This window comes from Manis javanica, chromosome 8 (assembly GCF_040802235.1).
Source record: "Manis javanica isolate MJ-LG chromosome 8, MJ_LKY, whole genome shotgun sequence".
In the NCBI taxonomy this organism is placed as follows: domain Eukaryota; kingdom Metazoa; phylum Chordata; class Mammalia; order Pholidota; family Manidae; genus Manis; species Manis javanica.
Genome location: NC_133163.1, coordinates 103447373 through 103470892, shown reverse-complemented (window position 1 = coordinate 103470892; position 23520 = coordinate 103447373). Strand labels below are relative to the sequence as shown.

The 23520-nt window shown below is 37.6% G+C and overlaps 1 protein-coding gene across 10 annotated transcripts in view; it reads left to right on the top strand.

Annotated features, from left to right (window-relative positions):
- The first annotated feature begins 81 nt into the window (after window positions 1-81).
- Window positions 82-23520, top strand: part of WDR72 (WD repeat domain 72) — a 221291-nt gene continuing 197852 nt past the window's right edge. For 3 of the 10 annotated variants that reach the window (XM_073211880.1, XM_073211879.1, XM_073211881.1), the window contains exons 1-2: window positions 7396-7418; window positions 18107-18273. In XM_073211880.1, the coding sequence (XP_073067981.1) occupies window positions 18121-18273 (153 nt within the window). In that variant the 5' untranslated portion in view covers window positions 7396-7418; window positions 18107-18120. Of the gene's footprint in view, window positions 241-6258; window positions 6361-7364; window positions 7419-11293; window positions 11471-18106; window positions 18274-23520 lie in introns of those variants that run through there. The other 7 variants (XM_073211872.1, XM_073211874.1, XM_073211876.1 and 4 more) reach the window with 6 other exon arrangements.

Below are 23520 nucleotides of genomic sequence, written 5' to 3'. Positions count from 1 at the left end.
CCTGGGCGGGGCGAGAGGGGCGGGGCCGCGCGAGCCGAGCAGCCTTGAAGGGTCGGTCGCAGGGGCTGTTCGCAGCCCCGCAGCCAGGCCGCCCCAGTGCTGCTCCGCCTCACCCCGGCTTGGCTGAGGGGGCGCCCCCTTAGCTGGGCTCAGGCCCTCTCGTCCCAGGCGGTGGGTCTCTGACTGCTGCGGGCTTCTGCCGCCGCTTGGCCTCCCGCCCTCAGAGCACTTGCTGGCTGGGTAAGTTTGGACACGCAGGGCTGGGGAGGAAAGGTGAGCGCGCTACAGTTCCTTTAACCTCCTGTTTTGCTCCCAGTTCTTGCGCGTGGGAAATTCCCTCATCAACTCTAGTTCAGGTGTCGCACCAGAAGGGGTGGGGGTGTTGGTGAAGGCCTCAGTGCCATTCACTATTGAGGTTCTTGGGATTCGCAAATCGGACTTCTGTGGAGCGGGAGTCGGTTGAATTAATTTCAGATTGAGTCCAGTACCTGGGGAAACGATGGGGTGAATGCGGACCCACGCTTGCGTGACAGCTCGGGACCTGCCCGGGGCGGGCATCTGGAGAACACTTCCCTGGCCGCGCACCTGCAGCTGAGTCTGCAACAGGGACTGAGGATGCAAGAGTTTTCACTCTTAAAGTTGGACGAAGGCCAGGAAAATAAGGGGGTGGGGAATATCTGCACTGACAAAAATCTGGAGAAGGTGAAGAACTAGGCATAATCCTTCTGGGGACAGTGCTTATTCTGCCCTCCTCATTCGTTTTAGCATTTTTGTGCACTTTTCTACAGTTAACTAAGATGCAAACAGAACATTGTTGGACAGCAACGTGGTGAACTTTTTTTCTTCCTCCTCAATGTTTTATGATAAATGAGTTCAAGGTCACCTATTGGAGACTAAGTCACCTGATGGGAATATTAATACCTGAAGAAAGTGTTAGAAAGTTTTATTTCTGGAGGAAGAAAGCAATCATTTTGGTCACGCAGGTTCAAAAGCGGTAACTTTGGTCTTGTGACTTTTGTTCCTTTGCCCTCCTTTAGTTCCGTCAATATTAAAATGCACCGATAGTGTTTTCTGTAAAGAATGCAAAAGGGTGAAAGAGACAGGGAAACTGTCCAGAAAGTAGTGTAGTAAAGTGATTATTATTTTTAAGCCCCTCAAACTGGGACTCAGTATTGAGTTCCAATATTTTCATAATTTTGGGAAATTTTTAAATTATAATTATTTTCTCAGTTTTATCAATAAAATGTCAATTGTTTAGCCTCTCCCTGTGCGTAAAATCTTACATTAACAGTCTCTATCTAATGGAGTGGAGTGCTTTTGAAATCTGAGGCGCTAGGTTATAAAGGCCAACTGGAATAGAAGTGTATTTAAGTTACAAAATAATTTAATGTGTTAACCTTAAAAACAAGACAGTTGATTTACCAGCAAAAACAGGTTATTCAGGAATAGCAGAGAATTACAATCCAGAACGAGCAAGTTACAGCAAAACTATATGCATGTCCAGAGAACAAAAGAGAGGAATGCTCTTTAATAGAGGAAAAGGACAGAGTTGGGAGAGCTGTTCTAAACAAAAAGTCCATTGGAGGAAATGGAGTTCCATATGTGACTTCTTGCTGAGTTGACAGTTTCTCTTTAGCCTGGGCTGTTGCTGGGAGGCAGAAGGCAAAACCTTCTTCCCACTCGATAGTAAAGTAGCTAAAACTTTATTGCTTCTGTCTCTTCCAGCGGAGTCTGAGTTTCACGAGTGTTGGGCTGAGAACTTTCCTTGAAGGCCTCCTGATGCTGTCAGTGAGGTTTCCCTGTAAAAGTTTTCACATGTGGAACCTCGACAATAGTGGTATTAGGAATATTCCAAGGTTTCAAGGTTGCTGCATTCAGTTATCTTTGTGACTTGGCAATTCAGTTATTCTGTTATCTAATAACGTTACTCACGATATGCAGCATCTCTAAGTAGTAATCAGTGCATCACAAAGGACATCTCTCTGGAGCCCTGTTCTAAATGGATGGTTATTTTTTCCTGGTTGTTAACATTTTTAGATTCAGTTCTACTCTAGACTGTGTTGGAGGCAGGGAGATGAGGTGGGGATCAGTACTAAAAGAATCTGTGCGCTGAGTTGTAGCACCAGATCATCTTTGAAGTCCTGGCAAGTCCCCAGATTAACACCGCTGTACCAGCAAATCTCTTAGGTGTGTTATTTTGGTCTTCAAAATAAAAAGATTGTCTTTGGTCTTAAAGAATATTCAGGTCCCTTTGAACTCTTCTATAAAAGGAAAATCCTCATTTCTAGAGATAGGTATCACAGCTCTAGAGGAGTGTATCTTCTAGAGTTTTCTCATATTTCCAGAGGGTGTTCTAATATGCTGGGCACCGCCCCTGCTCTACCCAAGCAGTGTACTGAGGTGGGTAAGGGTGTGAGTTTTGGAGACTCATTGTCTTTCTCCATTTTACACCTCTGATCTTGGGCAAGCTGCTTAAATTCTCTGAGCCTCATTTTCCTCATGTTTAGAATAGAGATAATAATAAGGCTATGGTCATTATGAAGATCAAATGAAGTGATGCACGTGATGTAAGTACCATGGTGCTTACAACTTAACAGTCTATAAATGGCAGGAATGTTTTTTTTTTCCAGCCCTGACCTCCCTCATCTTTTTCTTTTAACAAGATGAAATTTAACCTGAAAAAATGTGAAGACCTACTCATGTGTGTATGAAAAATAGCAAATACAGGATGGGAGGTATAATTAATTGAACCAGTCAACCTTATGGTTAATTGGCTATATGTTTCCTATGAGTTCAGTGATGAGTTGTGAGGGCCAAGAAAGCCAATATGAGTTTAGACTGCTTTAGTAGGAATTAGAATGCACATCTATAGCCAAGGATATTTTTCTGTATCTGCTTTTTGCTCTTTGTCCAAACCCCAGAGTTACACTCAAGGTGATCGTTTACAAACTGACTTGTCTGGTGGGAAAAAAGAGAAAAGAGAGACAACTCTTGAGGCCATATCATATTCATTCATAACTAACACATTAGTTCTTTGACTTCAACTCAACATTTTTGACCTCTTATTATGTGTACAACTCCCTGCCAGCACAATGCAAAGGAATAAAGGACAGGTTCCTGCTCTCCAGATGTTCATAGAGTAGTTCAGGTAATAGACCCAGGAATAATTAGAGCAGAGGGCTAAGTGCTCCAATAAAGGTAGGAAAGGAAATGCTGGGAGTTGAAGAGTGCTAAATATCAACCAGAGGAAGCTCAAAGGAGTTAACATTTAGTTTAGATGGGATTAATCTTTCACGAATGTTACAAATAACAGACCAAGAGATGTGACTATCCTCACTGTTTAGAATGAAGTATGGAGCTATATATATATGTGTGTGTGTATATATATACTTCTACCATCACTACCCCAATTTCCCAACCACTACAGGTTTTCCTTTAATACACCAAGCCTGTGTTGTTAGCAGATGTTTTCAGGCCAGGCTCTTTAAAAGGAGTTCCCCCTCATTTAGAGTTCTTTGCTAGCAAAGGTTAGCATTCCTACATTTGCGTGATAGGGTCTCAGACACTTTGAGCCCTGCTTCATGTTCTAGATGTTCTTTCAGTCTGAGCTACTGAAGTGAGTCTTACCAAAAAAATTCACAGGGAAGAGATATTAAAAATTGGTTAGTTATATTAGAGTACCAAAATATTTTACATTATCAGGCACAGATTTAATCTTCAAGTCTCTCCTGTAAGGGCGTCTACCTCAAAGACAAACTGAACATTTTGAGAGGAATTTGTTACAGGATTTTATACCCATGTGGCTTTTCCTTTGCATTGTTAGTTCTTAAAATCCTTTTAACTGTGGAAGATCTTGTCATGAACTTCCAGTGTGATCATGCATGAATTATCCCTCTTGTAAACATTGTACGAATGTGCTGAACAATTGAATATCTAGAATGCTCCCTTTAGGCCCTTCCCCATGTGGATTTCAAAGGGCAAACCTGAGGCAGTTTTCTTGCAAAGCCCTACTGATCATGGAAGATTTCTACATGCCATTTAGACATCAGTAGACAGCACAATAATTTAAGTACTTTATCAGTCATCATAGGGAGAAATAGTGGGTTGGGAGGGTAGGCCAGACCTGTTAACTGTGGAAGGCCCAGATCAGGTCCAGTATTGACATTTTCACTGGGCCATGCAGGCTAGGCCCTGAGTAAGAACTTTTTGAGGAAATTGTTCTTTGGGGGGGGTCCCTAATTTATGAATATCGCTTCAATTTCATCAATCAATTTGAATATTTTATTAACTGTGCTGCACACAGGATATGCTGAGACTAATTTCAAGTTCCTTAGCCTCAAGTATGAGTAAGAGTGTCTTTGAAGAGCTTGTTTAAATTCAAATTCTTAGACCCTATACCTTAGAGGTTTTAATTAATTACACCCAGACTTTGGCCCAGAATCTGCATTTTAATAGTTTTTATGGGTGATTCTGATAATGATAGTGCTTTTTTTTCCTTTTCTTTTTTAACCAGTGTTTTCTGACATTGGTATACCCATTTACATAGACTCTTTGGAGAACAGTGTAATCTGTCCTATTACAATTTTTTGAGTGTCTAAACAAATCCAAACTGTAGTCTATGTCCTGCTTTTAACCAAGTAAATTTACCTTTCTGTTGTTGTTTTTAATCCTTAAAATAGGACTTGGACTGCATTTCTGTAAATTTCTACTCTGTTCCTTAATTTGATGCTTTTCTCTCTTTTGGATATGACATCCAAAGTAAGGGTGTTCTTTGAACATTTACAGATTAAGTTCCTTCTTTGAAGAAAAGGACTGTTGAGAGAGATCTGCCTAAAGTCCTGTGAAATCACTAGGCTCCTTAGACATTAATACTGCCCCTTTCTTAACAACCACCTTCCTACATTAAGAAGTGCAGTCGAATGATTTCAAGACTACAAATGTAAGATTTGGTCTATAAAGACCTGCTTAGAGACTAAGCTACCTTTAAAAAACTTTTGTAACTGTGGGTATGAATTACCAGCTGAATATTGTACTTCCCTTTGAGAAGCCTTCCATGATCCCTTACCCAGCCAGGCCTAACTGTAGCCTCCCCTGTGAGCTCCATAAACCTTGTGGGAACCAGGCCTCAGCCCTTCCCACTTTGTAGGGATGGAGTTTCCACAGTCTGTCAGCGCTGTGAGCTAGGCCTTTCTCACAGGTGGAGATCAGAGAGAGACACATAGTAGGTGGATCATAAATATTTGTTAAATGAGTTAACTGCCACTTTCAAAACCACTGTTAAAATAGAATTCATTTATCTTCTATAACATTTCATCATTTCCTCTTTTAAATGTGAAAAATTCCTTGCTAAGTCTGTATGCTTGCCTTTTAGAAGTACAGTGTATTCAATTGCAATCATGATCTAGAAATTGAAAAAAAAAATTTAAAAGCATTGCAACTTTTTTCTAAGTTAAGAGAAACAAAGACTATGATTCTTAATAGCCCATTATGCCACCGGGGCACACAGACATTTATTTCTCCTCTTCTTGTGGCACTGAAGGTGAGTATTTGAAGCATTTTCTTTATGTGCATTTTGATTGCTTATTGAATAAAAAATACAAACAAGAGGAGTTCCTTTTTTTTCTCAGTGAGATCCTAGAGATAAACCAAGTCAGAGCAATTCTCTTGAATACTAATCTCTGCTGCCTAGAGAAGGAGAAAATTATTTTCTGTCCTCCATGTTGATGTGCATAGAACATGTGTTCTGAGTAGCTGCTGTTTTCACTGCCTTTTTCCAGTTGAAGTGCAACATAAACTATTTTAATTAATATTGTGCCACCAAAAGGGATTGAAATAGCCAATTGAATTCTACCAAGATAGAGTCTTTTGATGAAAACATATCTTTATTGATTGTGGACGAAGAAAATCATTCTTAAAATGAAATCCAGAGAAAAATCATATCCCTCAGAGAAAATTTCTGAGTGGCAGGCTGAGATTAACATCATAAAATTGAATTTGTGGTGCAAGCCTTTGATGTAATCAGCAGCTGGAAGATGGTGTTGCCCTTGCTGTGCTCCCTCTGATTGCAGTGAATTATTGTGTGGAATGCAATAAGTGTGTCTGTGTCCCTCCTCTAAGAAATACAAACAAGGTATTACTAGGTAGTTTCCTGCTAGTTAAAATGGGTTGGATCAGTTCCAGACCTCTTGGGCTCTCACACACCCATGAACTACAGGAGTTGAACATTTATTTATGCCCCAGAGACAGAACTTCTTAATGTCCCGAGACAGTGACTTCTTTGGTCAGTAGGAATCTGGAAGAGCAGAGACAAGAAGGATCCCCCTTGCCAAGGACTTCTTGTTTAGAGTAACCAGAGGCCAGGTATGTTAGCAAGTACCACATTTGGCTGGTTTCTGTTGGCCTGTAGGTCCAGCCAACCCCTCAGCTTTCTTTCTGGGCTGTATTTTGTGATATACACTGCATTGAAATCATCACCATATAGAAATCTCGTTTTGTACTCTGAGTCTTGTCCCATGACTCCAGTGTTATAATGGGCTTATTTTTGTATTTCTGTGTTAAGTCCTAATGCTTGGAAAACACTCTTGCCCATATATATGTACTTCCACATGTGTAATGAACAGATTTTGTAGATTAAGTACAGAAAATCTACTTAGACATTTACTTTCAGAGTAAAGAGTGATTTGGCACCTTAATCACCCCTGTGGTTGAACCAAAGTTGTTCTTGTTTTGTTTTTAAAGAAATAGGTGGACTGGCTTCTCTGTAAACAGAGTCATAAACTGAAAACAGGTAGTGATGTCATTACTGTGTACTCTCACTCAAGCCCTTTGAGAAGCGGGGTGGACCATAGAATGAGACATGATAGATTTAGTGATATAATCCTAGTCAAGAGATTTAGATTTACTTATCTGCTTTTCGTAATAGCACTAATGGTGGGTGTACAGACTAAATGAATCAATGCATGGGAAAGCCCCCTGCCAGTCAGTGTCTTGAATGGCCATGATTCTAGCTGCCATTCAGTAAACACCTATTGAGTTGAATTCATAACACTTTCTTAAGAATGGGAAAAAAGGGAAAGGACAATTAAGGCAGAAGGTGGAGATGTATTCTAGAATATGGGAATATGGGAAAATCAGGATGAGAGAAAGTGCTGTAGAGGTGAGGAAGGGGAATATCAAAAAGGAAGTAGATCTTGAATTAATGCTAGAAGGGGCTATGAATCCCAGAAACTATGTTTTTTTAAAAATTGAATATTCCAGTAAGACTAAGGTTCCTTTGGACTTTGACCCTGCAGTCACATTGCTCCTCTGCTCCTCTCTCAAAACCACTGTGGGATTCTGCTTTCAGAATCCTTCATGTTGTAAATCTGTTATGGCCAAGCTTCAGCGAGGACCCTGCGCTACAGTCTTCCCTGGAGGAGGTGTGTGGTCCTGTGTTGTAGGCAGTCAGTGAACACGGGAGTAACATGGGCATTAGGGAAGTTTCTCCAATCAGGATTTGTCTACATAGGTCCATATATTTTGGGGAGTGCCTTCCATCTGTTTATTTTGGGAGGAAATGATTGTATCGTAATGGGAATGGACTGACTTCTACTGTCAGCTTGTGCTGAAGTTGGGAGAAGGGAAGTAGATGTCAGGGGCAAGGAAAGACAGAACTAGCCCCTGGAAAAATGCAGAATTTTTCTAAAAGAGAAACCTCCATGTGAGGGATTTGCCATAGACAGCTGTGGGAGTGAGGTGCGCTTGTAACTGTGGAGGTCTTACCCCAGCCTACTCTGAATCTGTTATTTACATGCTTATAACTTGACTCACAGGTTGTGAATTCCTAGAGGTCAGGAACCTGTGCTTTATCATCTTTCATTTATTAAGTCTTTTAATAAATACTTGTTGAATGAATAAATGAATCTGTTCTTTCCTCAGGGAGCCCTATAATGTGAATGGAAAGGAAAGTTATTATACAAAAGACTCCACCCTAGCTTGTGATGGTTTGCTGGCAATCTTAGCATTCCTTGGCTTGTAGAAGAATCACCCATCTCTGCCTTTACCTTCACATGGCTCTCTCCCTTTGTATGTCACTTTCCGAATTTCTCTGTTTTATATGGATGCTAGTCATATTGTATTGGGGTATGACCTCATCTTCTTTATTAGGACTACAGGGGCCCTCTTTCCAAACAAGGTCACATTTTAAGGTATTAGAGGTTAGGACTTCAACATATGAATTTTGGCGTGGGCTCAACTCAATCTATAACAAATGGAAAGATGGTAGATTTTGTTTTACTTTTGCCAGTTTGGTTCTTTTGGAGTTTTATCTTCATTTCCTCTGCTTAATTCACTTAATAGATGTAATCTACTGTCAATTATGAATAATAAAATGAAGAATTATGCATGACAAGCATTCCTTTTATCATACTACTATTTACTTAGGTGGACTTATACACAGATTCTAAGATTTAAAAAGCCTTCAGATAATGGTGGCTAATGTTTATTGAATCCTTACTATCTAATCATTCCTATGGATTATCCCACTTAACTCTCACATCAACCTTTAGAGTGATATTATTACTCATCTACATTTTATTGATGAGGATCCAATATACAGTTGTTAAGTAACCTACCCAAGGACATACAGTAGTACAGTTGGCATTCAAATCCAGGCTGACTGACTTTAGGGCCTCTCCATTGGGTTCATGCTGTGTCTGTGCATATGCTGTGTGCATGCTGTAATAAGGTAATAAGGATGTACCTTATTATATCCAGATAAGGTAGATGTTATTCCCATTTCATGGATGACGAGAATAAAGTTTAAAGCAGTTAAGAACTTGCCTGAGTCACAAAGCCAGCCAGTGTATAAGATTTGGGATTTAAGCTTTAGATGTTATCTCCCTGGAGAAATCCTTCCCATGTGTGATTTCAGGCTCCACTGTGTTCTTCCCCAAACACTCTTGCATTTACCTTACAAGCACTCATCCCATGGTTAGTGACTCAGGATGTGCCTGTCTTCTTAGATGGTGGGGGCCTGTTGAGATTTGTGACTGGCTTTGTCTTTCTTGTCTACATACCTAGAAATCTTGCATAGTCTCTGGCATGTAGTAGATTCTTAATATTTGTTAACTATATAAGCAAAGGGCCAAGGGAAAGGGAGACCAGTTGAAGATACGAGAAGTAAGAGCTAATAAAAGGAGTAACTGAGGTGACAGAAGATGAAATTTGGGATGAGGATAAACATATTATTATAGGAGATTAGTATGGATGTCTTAGACAAGTAAGTTGAAAATAAGGAAAAGGTATTGAATGTGGAAGTGTTGAGAGAAATCTCATGTCTAAATGCCTTGATTTTCTTGGTTAATTGTAAGGAAGGCTCATCAACTAAGTGCTGGGGTGGAAGGAATTGTCTGGGTAGAGGTGAAGATTTGAAAAGGTAGAGGAAAAAAGCCTTCACTATGGGAATGGATTAAAGACATTTCTCAGTTTGAGTTTAGGTAGTACACAGCAAACATTTATGTTACTAGACAAATATTTATTTTACTGTGCATTTTGGAAAAAAGAAATCTAACCAGCACATCAAATTTCTTGATTTTATGGATAGTAATGACTAAAATAATTCTAAAGGAAATTCTTATTACTTAATTTATTCTTAATAAGTTAATCATTAAAATAAAGTGAGTTAAAGAATTATGTGAGGCAAATTGTTTTAGTACTCTGATAATACTGGCACATGGCAAAGAAAAATGTGACTCAAGATTGGCAATAGGTTTACATAATTTACACACACACAAATTATTTTGTCTAAAAGCAGGAATACTTAGTTAAAACTAACCATAGGATAACTCAGTTGTAAATACTTTGTGGTCAAGGACTGTGTTTTTCTGTTCTTTGTGCTCTCTGCAGCCCAACCTACCACCTTGAATACATTTGTTCTCGATAAATATTTGTTGAATTTATTTAAGAACAGACTGGAACAGTGGTGCTTCCCACGTTTCTTTTACTAGTTGATTGCTAATCTGTTTGACAATGACTGCAAATGGAACACTACCTGGCATTAATTTGGCCATGTTAGCTCTGTAATAATACAGCCTCTGGGCAAGGAGGTTTGAATCTAATGCTTTGTGAAAATTTTTGTCTCACAAGTCTGAAACAGCTATAAGCTGATACGGAAACGCCATCCGAAGAGTGAGGGGATGTGATTCCTTGGCTGTTTTGTTTTTTACATGTTCCAGTTCATGGGTGTTTTGAGTTCATAGATTAATTTGCCTATCATTTAATTCTTTCCTTAATCCCTGAATTCTTTTACCCTTGACTTTACTTGATAAGGTATTCTCTGCCAAAGACACAGGGAATACCTTACTTTCTGGAGTTTCTTAAGTAGGAGTTAACCACTCAACAACTTTTTTGGAGGAGGTTGTCTTTAATATTAGGGGTTAATTCTGAAATAGTCATGCTGTACTGGATTGATATGCCTTGGGCAGCGTTTGACTTTGTAGAAACAATTTTTTTATCTTCTCTAAAGAGTGATCTGATTACAATCTGTTGATAAAATAAGACCTTTTGCTTGGGGAGCATCTGCAAACAGGTTTTGATGAACAGTGCTTCTGCCGAGACCAGTGGTGCACATACCCCTAGCTTCCCATGGACTTCCGGGGCTGCTGGCTTCCCCTTCCCCTGTGGTTAAGGTGGCTCTCACTCCGGCCTATCCTCCTACCCAGATACTTTCTCTCCAGCGTGCCTGTGTTCTTTGTTCCTTCATAAAGCTTCACTTTGCCCGCTCCCAATTTATTGTCACTTACTAGCTAGCCGTGTGGCATAGGCTGATCTACTTTACTCTGATCTCCAATCTCTGTTTTTTTCTAACTTTATTAAGGTAAAATTTACGTACAGTAAACTGCATCCATTTAAAATGTACAATTTAATGAATTTTAACACTCCAAGCTCTCTTACCCTAAACTCAAAAATTAGAAACAATACTTCCTCTGGGTTCAAGATAAAGGAAAGAATCATGAAGTAATTCATCTGTGTCCCTCACACACCCATGCATGAGAGTTTTAGAAAGTAGGTAGGATTCCTCTCCACTTACGAGATGGAATTCAGAGAGGTCACACAACTCTAAGTGGCGGGTCTGAGATTCAAATCCAAATTTATTTTATCCTGAAACTTACATTACTGACTGCTACACTCTTTATACTTTCCTCACAGATGTTTACTTTGGTCAGGAGGTTATTCCCAGAATTCATGAGGACTTTATCCTTTGGGTTTTTCTGGTTGGCTGCCTTCAGTCAAGGGGTTTGAGATTTGTCTCTGTTTTGAGGCTGGTAAGAGACTCCATGTCTCAGCGTGTCCTTGAAGAAAGCAATTTGTGAGAGGTAAACAATTCCAGTGTCCAGTAGGCACCAGCCACAAAGCCACACTTGCATCATACTCATTACAGCCTCAGGCAAATCAGAGATTTAAAAAAATTGCTCCCGGAAAGAAGGTGAAGGTGAGTAGGATGGCTATAATAGTATGTTGTCTTTTCTTGTGCTTGTGAGGTATCTTATTTATGCAGAAGAGACCAGAAACTGTGTTAGCCCAACTTTTAATGGCAGTGGAAGCCACGTTGGAGCCTGAGTACATGAGTTTTTATTGTTTCGCTTGACTTTTTGTTTTTGTTCTTTGCTTTTTGTTTTTAATTTTTAAGAACTACCAAAATAACAAAGAATTTTCCTTAGCAGATCACTAAGACCTTCTGGAAGGGAAGTTTGGGCTGTCTTGTCATAGTGTGCAGGGGGAGAGTTCTGGATGAGCTGTTAGGACACTTTGTTCTGGTTCTTGCTTGGCCACTCTCTTCCCAGTGTGCCAACTAAACAACTTTCCTGGGCCTCCATCCCCTTATCTGAAGAGGGAGGGAGAGCTGTGATTGTGATCTTCAAGGCTCTGTTTTAACTGCAGCCTGGGGTTGTCAGATTGCTAGCAGCCCTAAGATGCCTACAGGATATCTGGCTCAATTTGGATTTCAGATAAACAAAATTTTTATAAGCCTGTTTCATGTAATAAACTATATATATATATTTGGTGCAAACATGACCCAAATATTACCTAGGATATGTTTATACTAAAAAATTATTTATCTGAAATTTAAACTGAACTTGGATATCTATTATTTTTATTTGCTAAATTTGACAACCCTAATATGACCTGGAATCATTAATTAAAAGGTCATCATAGACTTTAAAAGTAATAATAGCAAATTGGTGCATTTTCAAGGCCAAATGTTCTGATACATACCACAGTATTTTTAAGAAAAGAAATTGTAATAACAGTATTGTAAATTTAAAGAAAGAAATCTCACACTGAGAAAGACATTGCTGGAAAGTGATAGTCACCTTCTTTACCCATGATATAAAATTATTGTGATCCATTGCATCATTAATTCATTCATAAACATCTGCTGTGTGCCAGTTTTGAGCAAGGAATTGTGATAAGCATTTTCTTTATAGAATCACCTATCCTCAACATCAATTCTCCAAGGCAATTATTTTTCCATTTTATAGATGAGAAAACTGAGGTTCAAAGAATATTTGCTAGCTGTTAAGGGAGGAAAAAGGCCAAGATTTATCTAACTCTTACATTTTCCTTCCTCTTTTCTTCACAGTAATGTATATTTTGGATTAAATTAACCAAGATGGTGGTATGCTGGATACAACCTAAAGATCAACCTAGAACAGAAACCTTATATTTCCATCCGTTTGGGTGGAACACCAAGAGGGGAACCAGGGAACTTTCCACACAATAATAGTTCTACCAGCAGAAGATGACCTTCTGGTTCTAGGAAAGTGACATCACTTTTCCTCCATTTCCTCATCAGCAAAATAAAAGTTTTAACTCCATATTCTTGAAGTTTCTTCTAGTGTCTAGTGAATTCTTGGTCAGTTTTCAAGATCAAATACAGTCAATTAAAGAATACTTATCGAATGTCAGCTATGTGGCAAGCAATGAGCTTTTCTAACAATGAAAACTTCATGTGTTTTGAATGACTAAAAACTATTTGTAAATAACAGTCTGAAATCTCTCTCATTTAGAAGCAAAATTTTGAAATTGTAAAGTTGAACAGTTTGACTTTATTAACCATAACAGGAAATCCAAACAGTATGTCAAAAATTCAATTTTGGCTTTGTTTACCTAAATTTTAATCTATATATTTAAACATGTAATATTAAAATAACGTGTTTAAACTTAGTATTATGCTTTTTTTCATAGTTAGGTATAAAGTAAATTTGTCTTTATATATATTTAAAATGTACTAAAACCACCTTTTATAATATGCACTTTAATAATTATTATTAGATCTAATTATTAGATTAATATAATTAATAATAATTATTTGATCTAAAATAATCTTTTCCCTTAGAGTTATTTCTTCATTATTCTTTCAGAAGTAATCAAAAAATAAATGTATATGAAAGGGGTTTTGAGAGACTATATATTTTTGAAGAAAGGAACAAAAATTGATGCATAGGTAAGTTGGTGAAACATCAATTACTCTCTGTAGGTCACAACACACTCTTCCCCATGTTCACATAGCACTTAATACAGGTCTAAAGCAATTGCACTTGTTACAATTAGCCACTTTGGGAAGAGCAGTAGGATATATATATATATATGCAACTGTGTAATAAGTGAGTAATAAATTTACATAGGTTTTTTCCAAAGATTTAAAAACTGCAGTTTGTAAGCTTCTTGAAAACCATCTTCTCATCCTGAAAATCTGCTGTGATATCTGGGTAGACTGCAGTCAAAAATTTGTGTAGAAATTATTTGAAAGTCACTTAAGAATATAGCTGTGTGTGTGTTTATATAATTTTTCAATAGCTATATTGATTATATAATAAAGTATTGATCATATTGATTATATAAGTTATAAAATACAATATCAAAATCTAAAATGTTGTACTTGGTACTGTGACTAGATTCAAATGAGGGAAATTTATTTGCCCTTTATAACATAGTCTATAATTTTATCTCTATTTATGGAAGTATTTATTTTTTAATGTCTTTTTTTTTCTCCAGTGAAAATGTTTCTTAAATTGCTTTTAAATAGACTAGATTTAGCAATCACTTAAGGACCTATAAACATCTGTCCATAGTCTTGATTTAAATCTTCCAAAATATCATTCAGACACTCAGATTTGGAATATAATAGTTATAAATTGAGGGCTGTGATAGAAGTTTGTAATCCCTTTCCAAAGACTTTAAAATTTGTCTAGACACATAATTATTTGAAACAAGACAATATATTTCTCTCAGGGACATAACTCTCTCCTCCACATCGCAGAGCTTCCCTCTAAGTTAGAGACTCTATAATAGGTATTTTGCTTGTTTTCCTTTGACGTTTAATTTTGATTAGAGATTTCTGGGGAATTGTACAGGGTCTCAGAAGACATAGATTTGCTCTCTCCTATTGAGAGTAAAGCACTAAGTTTCTGGGGTTACTTTTTCAATTTTGCTGCAAAAAAAAAAGAGAAAGAGTCTAAAAAAATGTGGCTTCTGAGATGTGCAACCTTTTAATCATTTACTCATTCTGACTATACAATTCACTGTCTTAGAATTTCAGAATTAGAGGTGATCTTAAGAGTTATGTAGACAACATTTCTAATTGTCAGCTTTCTTATAAGTGAGGGGAATTACATTAATGACCCCCAACAGTACTTCTTACCATAGATTCTAGATTTATGGAAGTTTATAATATGAGTAATATATGCATAGCTATAATGATAGCATAATATGTATATTTATACTCATGCTTTTATTTATGTCATCAAATTTGTTCCTCATAAGAATACTGGGATGATGGCAGTGCAGGCAATAGTATCCTTATTGTTATGTTGCCCTTATAATCTGGAATAAAGATAATAAATGACAGTAGTAGACCTAGAATTAGATCTCTGAATTCCAGTTCTGTTTTTACTACATTTAGCATTCTGGATGCTTCTGGATCAATTCTGGTTGAGATGATTTCTTGTAGCTTTGGTCTCAGTGCTTTTTTTTCCCTAATTTGGATGTGTTAGGAATCCTATGATTTTTTAAGGATTTTAACCTATGAAATGACTGATATTTGATTTTCTAAGCTCCACATGATTTTTTTTTGGTTAGGTACTGAAACATTTGTAAATATTTGTATGTATGGATGCTTTTACTAGATGCGAGTCTTTAGACTATAATGTACACTTCCATTCATTTTTTTCATTAATTCAGCAAATAGTTACCTGTCCTAACCCCTTTTCTGGGCCTTGAGAATATAGCAATAGATAAATCTCAGACAGAAGTCCCTACCTTTGGAGGATTTAAAATCTAGTGAATTTAAAATGAATTTAATTTGAATAAGAATAAACCAAAAGTGTAATGTTGAAAAAGCTTGATGGGTAACCATTGCTATTATGCAGAGGTACAGGAGCTAAGATAAAAATGACAGCAACTTGCCGAATTCTACTCTGTTCCACATCGTAAACATGCTCCCATTTCACTTCACACCCTCAACATCCTGAACGAGGTAGTGTCACCACTCCCTTGTTAGAGGTGAGAAAACTGAAGGTCAGAGGAATTAAGTGACTCACATTTAAGTCTAACTTGAATTAAAGTTTAATACTCTAAATGAGCTCCCTCTCTTTTGGGATACAGGGCTTAAAAATAAGAAATGATTTATTCAATCCATATTTATTGTTTTCCTATGTTCAAAGTACTGTCCTTCAGGCACTGTAGGGAAGGTGAAATGGCTAAGAAATGATTCCCATTTTTACAAAGAATGTAGAAGGAAGAAGCACCAAGATCAGTTTTTTTAAAAGAATACTTATCAAGTACCCACTGTGGGCCGGACACTGTACTAAGCACAGCCTGGTCTCTCTCCTTGAGGTATTGTGTCATTTCATGAGGGGGACTTCAATGCACAGTAGATAATTTTAAGGGAAATACAAAACCAGAATAATACAAAGTGGCTAGCTACCAGGTAGACAGTGATACAGTGATTCACGTAAGAGAAGCTAATTTTCCAGAGTAATAGGGATATAAATAACTCACCTCAGGAATTAGTTTTTTTTAAATATAATGCTAGTTAATCATTATAAATGCATTTCCTGAAAAACGTTCCCCAGATTTATTTCTGCTTAGCAGTCTATACAAATTTCCTTGAATATAGTTTCCTAGGTAAAGTTAAAAGGGTGACAGGTGAATCCTTAGACAGAGCCATGTGCACATTGTGTATAGAGCAAAATGCCCAGTTTCCACTGGAACAGTGTGGCCAGGAAAACCTCTTTTTCTACCACTTCTTACTTTGAGAAGCACACATTAGCCAAGGCAAGAGTGGAGGTCAAAGTGCAAATGATTTTCTAATGGGAATTTTCATTGTGATGCTAGGAGTTATCGTGAAAAAACTAATACAGGGTTAGGAGCAGTGCCTCTGAGAAGCAGCGTGTTAAAGTACACCCATGCAGGTTCTTCTCCCTCCCAGATTTGTCATCTTCTCTGGTATTACATTGTCTGGTTTTCGCCAGAACGAGCTATTCCCCCAAAGCAAATTTTCCTGATAAATGAAAGTTATTATCTATTTAACTCTTTGCCTTAGAAATTGTTAAAACTACTACTTTCTATGCTTCTGCCTTCTTAAACAGGGTGTATCGGGCATCTCATCATCCCTTATTTAGTCAGTCAGTGCCATAATGGGTAGTAATTATCTTGGACTGGAATACCATGGAGCCCTCAGGAGATTGAGTTTTGAGCTAATTTGTTCTTCCACTACAAGGCCTATGACTGTCAGATTTTGTGGCTTTAATGATAGGTTTGTGGGCTTTGGGGCTTCTTTTTCTTTGTTGTTCCTACTTTTTTTGCTTCTTTTTCCCTCCCTATCTAATCAGTTGATTTGAATACAAGTCAGCTGTTGCATGAGCTGTGTTTTATGTAGGAAAATTTATGTAGGTATTCCCTATATATTTTTATATATAAGAATGCACCTGCTAATTCCCAAGATTTCACCCCAATATAAAATTTTTGCTGAAGTGGGTAAGTGTGTGTGTGTGTATCTCTGTGTGTGTGTCTGTGTAATTGAACATTACAAATAATATGTAACATATATTTTAAAATTTTGTTTTGGTGCATACACTTTACACTTTTTAATGCTTTAGTACCAGAAGTCCTGAAGGGCAGATGCTTTTCATTTTCTTAGCTTTCTCAAGCCAAATGTGGGGAGTAAGCTTGGTATCTTTCTGTCTTTGACATTTTTAATAAGATTACATATATACTACTAAATCACAGCAGAAACGACACCAATTTATTTAAGGATTTAAAGCATTATTCACCCCCAATTATTGGTACTTAAGAAAATAAAGCCTATTTGGGGGGGCACATTTAACTCAATGTGTTACAAACTATAATGCACATATCACTATGGGTGGTATTTCAGATCATTTTGGGTGGTACACAGGCAAGCATTTTTAGACATAATTATATAATCATTTTTACCTTTGTAACTAACACATGAAGGCAGTGATTTCATGAAAGTTAGTATTTAGGAAGATAACTAAATACAAAAATGGGTCATATAAAAAGTACTAAAAGTAGGTTAGCTGGAACATGAATATGACAGAAGTCATGATAGTCGCATGTGAATCTTTGAAGACTAGGAAACACTGTTTTATGGAAGAGATGTACTTTTTAATAGCAAAGTTCAGATGTCTGTTACTTAGGTGAGGTGACATTTCTGGAGAGCAAGGATCTGCAAAGCTTTTTTCAAATTCAAGTGTCTAGACAGCTCTGTTCTTCTTGAGAGGCCTAGCTGGGCTCTAGAGCAGACCAGGGCCACCCGTAAGAGCAAGGTGTGCAGTGGGTAGAGTATTCCTATCCTTCTCTTTGTCAGCATCAATAGTGAAGAATTGAGATAAAAGTCATTCCTCTTTGACAGGTTAACACTGGGCATAATTTAAATGTCTGATGACTCCCTTCTCCTCTAATTAATAGGGAAGCCCCCTTCTCCATAGCTCTGGGAGAACACATTCAAATCTGTGTCATCATAAATCCACTTTGTGATATGATCAGTTTCTCAAAATTATGACAGATGACTGTACACTTCCCCCCTTCTCTGTGTGTCCAGGATTCTCTCTCAACATGAGGTCCTCCCTGCAGGCAGTGGCACTCTGGGGAAAGAGGGCCCCTCCTCACACCATCACTGCCATCATGGTCACGGATGACCAGCAAACGATTGTGACTGGAAGTCAAGAGGGTCAGCTGTGTCTCTGGAGTCTCTCACCTGAACTAAAGGTTAGTGAAAATTATTGATATTGAAACAGGCTGCACCGGCAGCTTGCTTAATCCACCTGCAACGACAGTGAAAGTTTTGTATGATTGCTAAAAGGTGCTTACTAAAGTAATAAATTGGCTTCTGAATTTGGAGAAGGTGAAGTATTTTATGTTGGAGCAAGATCATATTTGCGAATCACGTTATGAATATTCCTAATCTTAGCTACCAGCTAACTGCTATCACCCTTTAAGCTATGTGAGTTTTGCTATTTTCTATCCTGAATTATATGTGTAAGTAAGTGAACTATAGACATCTAAGTAGAATTCTAAAACCTATGGCTCATTAATCTAAACAAAGGGCACCCTTGAAAATCACTAGTAAGTCAATGAGTAATATCTTCATTATCTGGGTGTCTTGTCAGTTTGGCCTTCTTGTTATTCTTTTAGTCTCTGCTTGCCAGTGGTTTTTACAGATCACATCAAAAAAGCTCTAAATCCAATTTACTATTGTCATCCTCCTATTTCAGAATTGGACCTCACCTAGGATTTGGCCCATTGATTAGCAATTAATTGTCCCTGTTCCAAGTCATAAACACTTAACATATTGCAATAGATATTTGCTTAGCTCTAACAGCCTCTAGACCTGGTTTGAACATTTTAACTAATGATGTACTTAAAGTATACTGCCCTCATTAAGAAGCCTTTTAAAGATCAAAGACTATTTTTAGCCTTTAAAGTTGTCACTTTAAAACCTAAATTAACAATTAATTGTAATTCTATTTTATAGTGTAATTAATTAACATCTCCCATCACTGAAGAGTTACATTCAGGACTGCCAAGAACTGCATAGCAGACCAGCTCAGCTCAATGTTTATGAACATTCCTGAAAGAAGGAGCTGGTATTACTGCAACAACTGAGCTTTGAAAAGTGGTCCTCACATTTATTACCTCTTACAGTTTAAACTTGGACTCCTAAATGGCTTTAAATGTCTTGCTACTCTTTTTAATGTTGAAGTGTAATGCTTTCTAGGTGGATTAATTGTCTTATAATGTGTAGGTTGCTATACACTTAAAAAACTGGAATCCTAGCATCTACATCTTTTTACGTATGTTCCTGGTATTTATTCAGCATGCATTTGTTGAGTGCATATTATAAGTAAGGCTGGATGTTAGGTACCTGAGTTCAAATGGAATGAGAGGACCTGGTGCTGGCTCCCCAAGAGGCTGCAGTGCAGCAGAGGGAGGACATAGCTGATGTGATGCAGTTATACATGGTGCTCTGAGCATGAAGAGATCTCACTGCATTTTCAGCAGAACTTATGCTGTGCTTCTCTTAGGAATAGACCTTTGCTTGCAGTTACAGCAGTGGTTCTTAATAGAGAGTTTTTGCCCACTAAGAAACATTTGGTAACATCTGCAGACATTTTAGGTGGTCACACTGGGGAAAGAGGAATGCTGCTGGCATCTAGTGGGTAGAGTAAACATCCTGTAGTGCACATAACAGCTCCTCACAACAATTATCCCATCCAAAATGCCAGTTATGCCAGTATTGAGAGATCCATGGTTAAAGATATTTTAAGTGGCAGTGGGAATCAGATTGGCACGGTGAAGAGACAAAGAGAATCATTGAGGAGAGTCAAGTTGGAGATTGGATCAGCTTAGTGTTTTAGAAATTCACTGTGAGGACATTGTGAAAAAGTTAATAACACGAATAAGATATTGATTACTGTCAATGTGAGATTTTCCACATGAGAGTTTTCCTTAATGTTTTCTATGGCTAACCATAGGACCAAAAAGAATGAACATCTCTTATTTTTCCTATGAATCTTGACTGTATATGACAACAGATTAGCTATTAGCAGAGAAAACCCTAGGCTTTTAAAAAATCAAAGGCTTTTTTGAATTCTCACCAAATCTTTATCTATAAGACAGTCAAGTGACTGTCAATCACTGATACTTTAATGCTTAGTGGTTTCAAAAATGTGTGTATAAAGGAATGATTTGGGCTGGGGAAGGATAAGGAAGACTTGAGGGCATGGGAGATTATAAAAGAGGATATGACAATGTGGATGACCTGATAGCTGCAGGGCAGCTTGAGGCCAATGGACAAATCAAGGAGAACATAGCAAGAAGGGAGAAGGAAGGTGCAGGGAATGGGTATGAAATGAACTAGGAGCCATCTATTTCCTCTTCATTCTACATTCGGAAACTCCCTTCCACCTCAGAAAGGCTTTAGGTAAGAGAATACATCAGGTTCCTCAGTCTTAAACACTCACGTGCTACCATGTAAAGTGGAAAAACAAATCTCAGGACACACACTTATACAGTCATTGGTCAAATTACACAGATGCTTTTTGTTCTAGGCACAGATTCCTCCTTTAAGTTTCTTGGGGTTGAGTCCCTGCTTTCACTTTTTTTGGTGTGTATCCAGAAGTGGGATTGCTGCATTGTGTGGTAGTTCTGTTTTTAATTTTTTGAGGAACCTGTATACTGTTTTCCGTAGTGGCTGTCCCATTTTACATTGCTGCCAGTAATGCTCAAGGCTTCCAATTTCTCAGCATCCTCTCTGACATTATTACCTTCTGTTGTTTTTTTGTTTATAATAGTCATCTTAATCAGTGTGAAGTGGTATCTCATTGTGATTTTGAAGGGCAAAGCTCTCTGAGAGTGATGCTTGAGCTGAGTTCTAAAGGATGCACAAGACTTGGACAGGAGAAGAAGGTGGGAGGAGATCGCCAAAAGAGAATGAGAAGTGTGTGTGTGTAAGGCATGAATAGTCTGCCTTCAGGAAACTGCTAAAAGTAGTTGAGTAGACCTGAAATATAAGGGTAAGCTACAGAGGATAGACGTATCTGTGAAGGATGGGGAAGACCCAGTGTGGAATCTGACATGCTGAAGGATTTTGATTTTTTTTTTAACTAACAATAGCTAATGCCATTCCTATTTAAAAACAATGGTGCTATTAAGGGATTTCAAGGATGTTTTATGCAAAGAGATGATGCAGTACTACAGTTGACTCGAACAGCACAGATTTGAACTGTGTAGTCCCACTTATATGCAGATTTTTTAAATAAATATATTGGAGATGTGTGACAATTTGAAAAAACACTTTCTGTGGCTTACTTTATTGCAAGAATACAGTATATAATATGTATAACATAACACTACATGCTAATCGACCATTTATGTTATTGGTGAGGCTTCCAGTCAATAGCAGGCTATCAGTAGTTGAGTTTTTGAGGAATCAAAAGTTATCAACAGATTTTTGACTTCATAGAGGGTCTGCACCCTATTCCCTCCATTGTTCAAAGGTCAGCTGTATTTTATTATATTTTTGGCTTAGACTATCACTTGATATTAATGTGAAGAGCATATTGGAGGGAGGGGGAGATGTTCTAAGGCACAGGGACTATGTATGGGCAGAAGGCTTCTCCAATTTAGTCAAAATGTTTTTGAGTATGAACCAAATCAGTGGCAGTGGGGATTAAGAGGTGAAAACTGGGAAGATGTTAGGAAGAAAGAATGGACAGAACTGAGCAACGAATTAGATACGGCTAAAGGAGCAGAAAACAGTCAAGGATACACTTCGAATTTATGGTTTAGGCGATGGGTGGGACTGGAGGGATGACAGTATCATGTATTTGTATTACAAGAAATAGAAGGACTTAGAAAATAGAAAAACAGAGGGAAAGAAAATGATTTAAGTTCTGGACATCTTGGAGTATCCAAGTATTCACTGGGAGATTGGGTATACATCTCAGTTTTTTCCTGGGTAGTAGGTGGTGGAATTGCAAGGTACAGGAAAGCTAGAAATAAGTGCCTCCATATTCTGGGCTTTTCATCACATGCCCAGATTATGCATGATCCTTCTAGGCTCAGGATCAGACTCCCAAAGATCTCTAGTTTCCAAACTTTGTGAGGTCTGCCATTGAGGAGTGTCTCCAGGTGCATGCTAGGAATGTCCTCTCTTGGGTTTCCTGGTATTAATTTCTGTTTTTCTTAATACCTTTAAGCACAAAGAAAGGTGAGTCAAGCATCCTCTCAGTTATATTCCCTTAGCATTGTTATATTCTGTTTTTCCTGTTTAATACTCAGAAGGAAACATAAGAGTGACAAAATGAAGAAATAGCAGTATTGTGTAGAGAAAAAGAAAGGAGATCTTGATGAAGTTCTAGCTCTAATATTTACCAACTCTGTGATATTGGCCAAATAAGTTATATTCTTTGAGCCTCAATTTCATCACCGGTGAAATGGAAATTCAACCTTGTTCATAGTTTTCACCAGTGCCTGGAATATGGTACATGCTCATCAGATTGTCCATTCTTTTCCCTTTCCTATGTGTGGTATTGGAAGTGCTGGGGATGGGAAAAGGGGGGACTAGTTCTTCCTAGAAGTAACAACCAATGAATAGAAGTGAAGGTCTCCTGGATTTCATCATGACAATGATTATGTACGATTATAAATTTTTTTGTTGTTATTCTTCACAGCAGTTCTAGAATATGATAAAATAAGGATATTATAGTGAATTGTCTCAGCTTATTCAACAATCTGTGGGGATTTAGTAGCAGAATGAGGACTTCATAAGAAAAGCAATGCCCTATCTTCCATTCTGATATTTTGGCCATAGTGATTTTTTTTTGGAGGAAAGAATGTCCTTGGTTTGCCCTGATTCATTGCTTAATTTGGCATGCAATATATTAGAAAGCTAGAAATAAGTGCCTCCATATTCTGGGGCATAAATTCTCCAAATTTAAAGGGTATGTATTCCCAAGTGTGATGATGGGGAAAGACAGTATGTTGTTTTCTGAGATGGAACCTTTTGTATTTCCCAGGAAAAAGATAGGCAGTCATAACTTGGGTTGTAAATGATTCTAAACAATCACAAAACCCTCTTTATGGCACTGGAAATTTAGTCTGATAACAGACCTTTTAAAGAAATATTTCTGATTATGACTGAAATAAAATGAAAGCAGAGAACAGTTCCATTTTGAGATCATTTGTCCTCATTGATATAATTGCAATATCACCTATATATATATATATATTCTTCACATATATATATATATATATATATGCATAGTTCAGAAAAAATACAATGAATATTAATTCATTTGAAAATAGTTTTTTATTACCCACAAGACAAGTTTATTACTCACAAGTTTTCTAGTCACTCAAATTAAATATTTAGTCTGTATTGACAATCCCTTGTCCATTTGATGGGATCTTGCATGTTTTCTATTTTATAGCTTGATTTTCATAATCATTTTT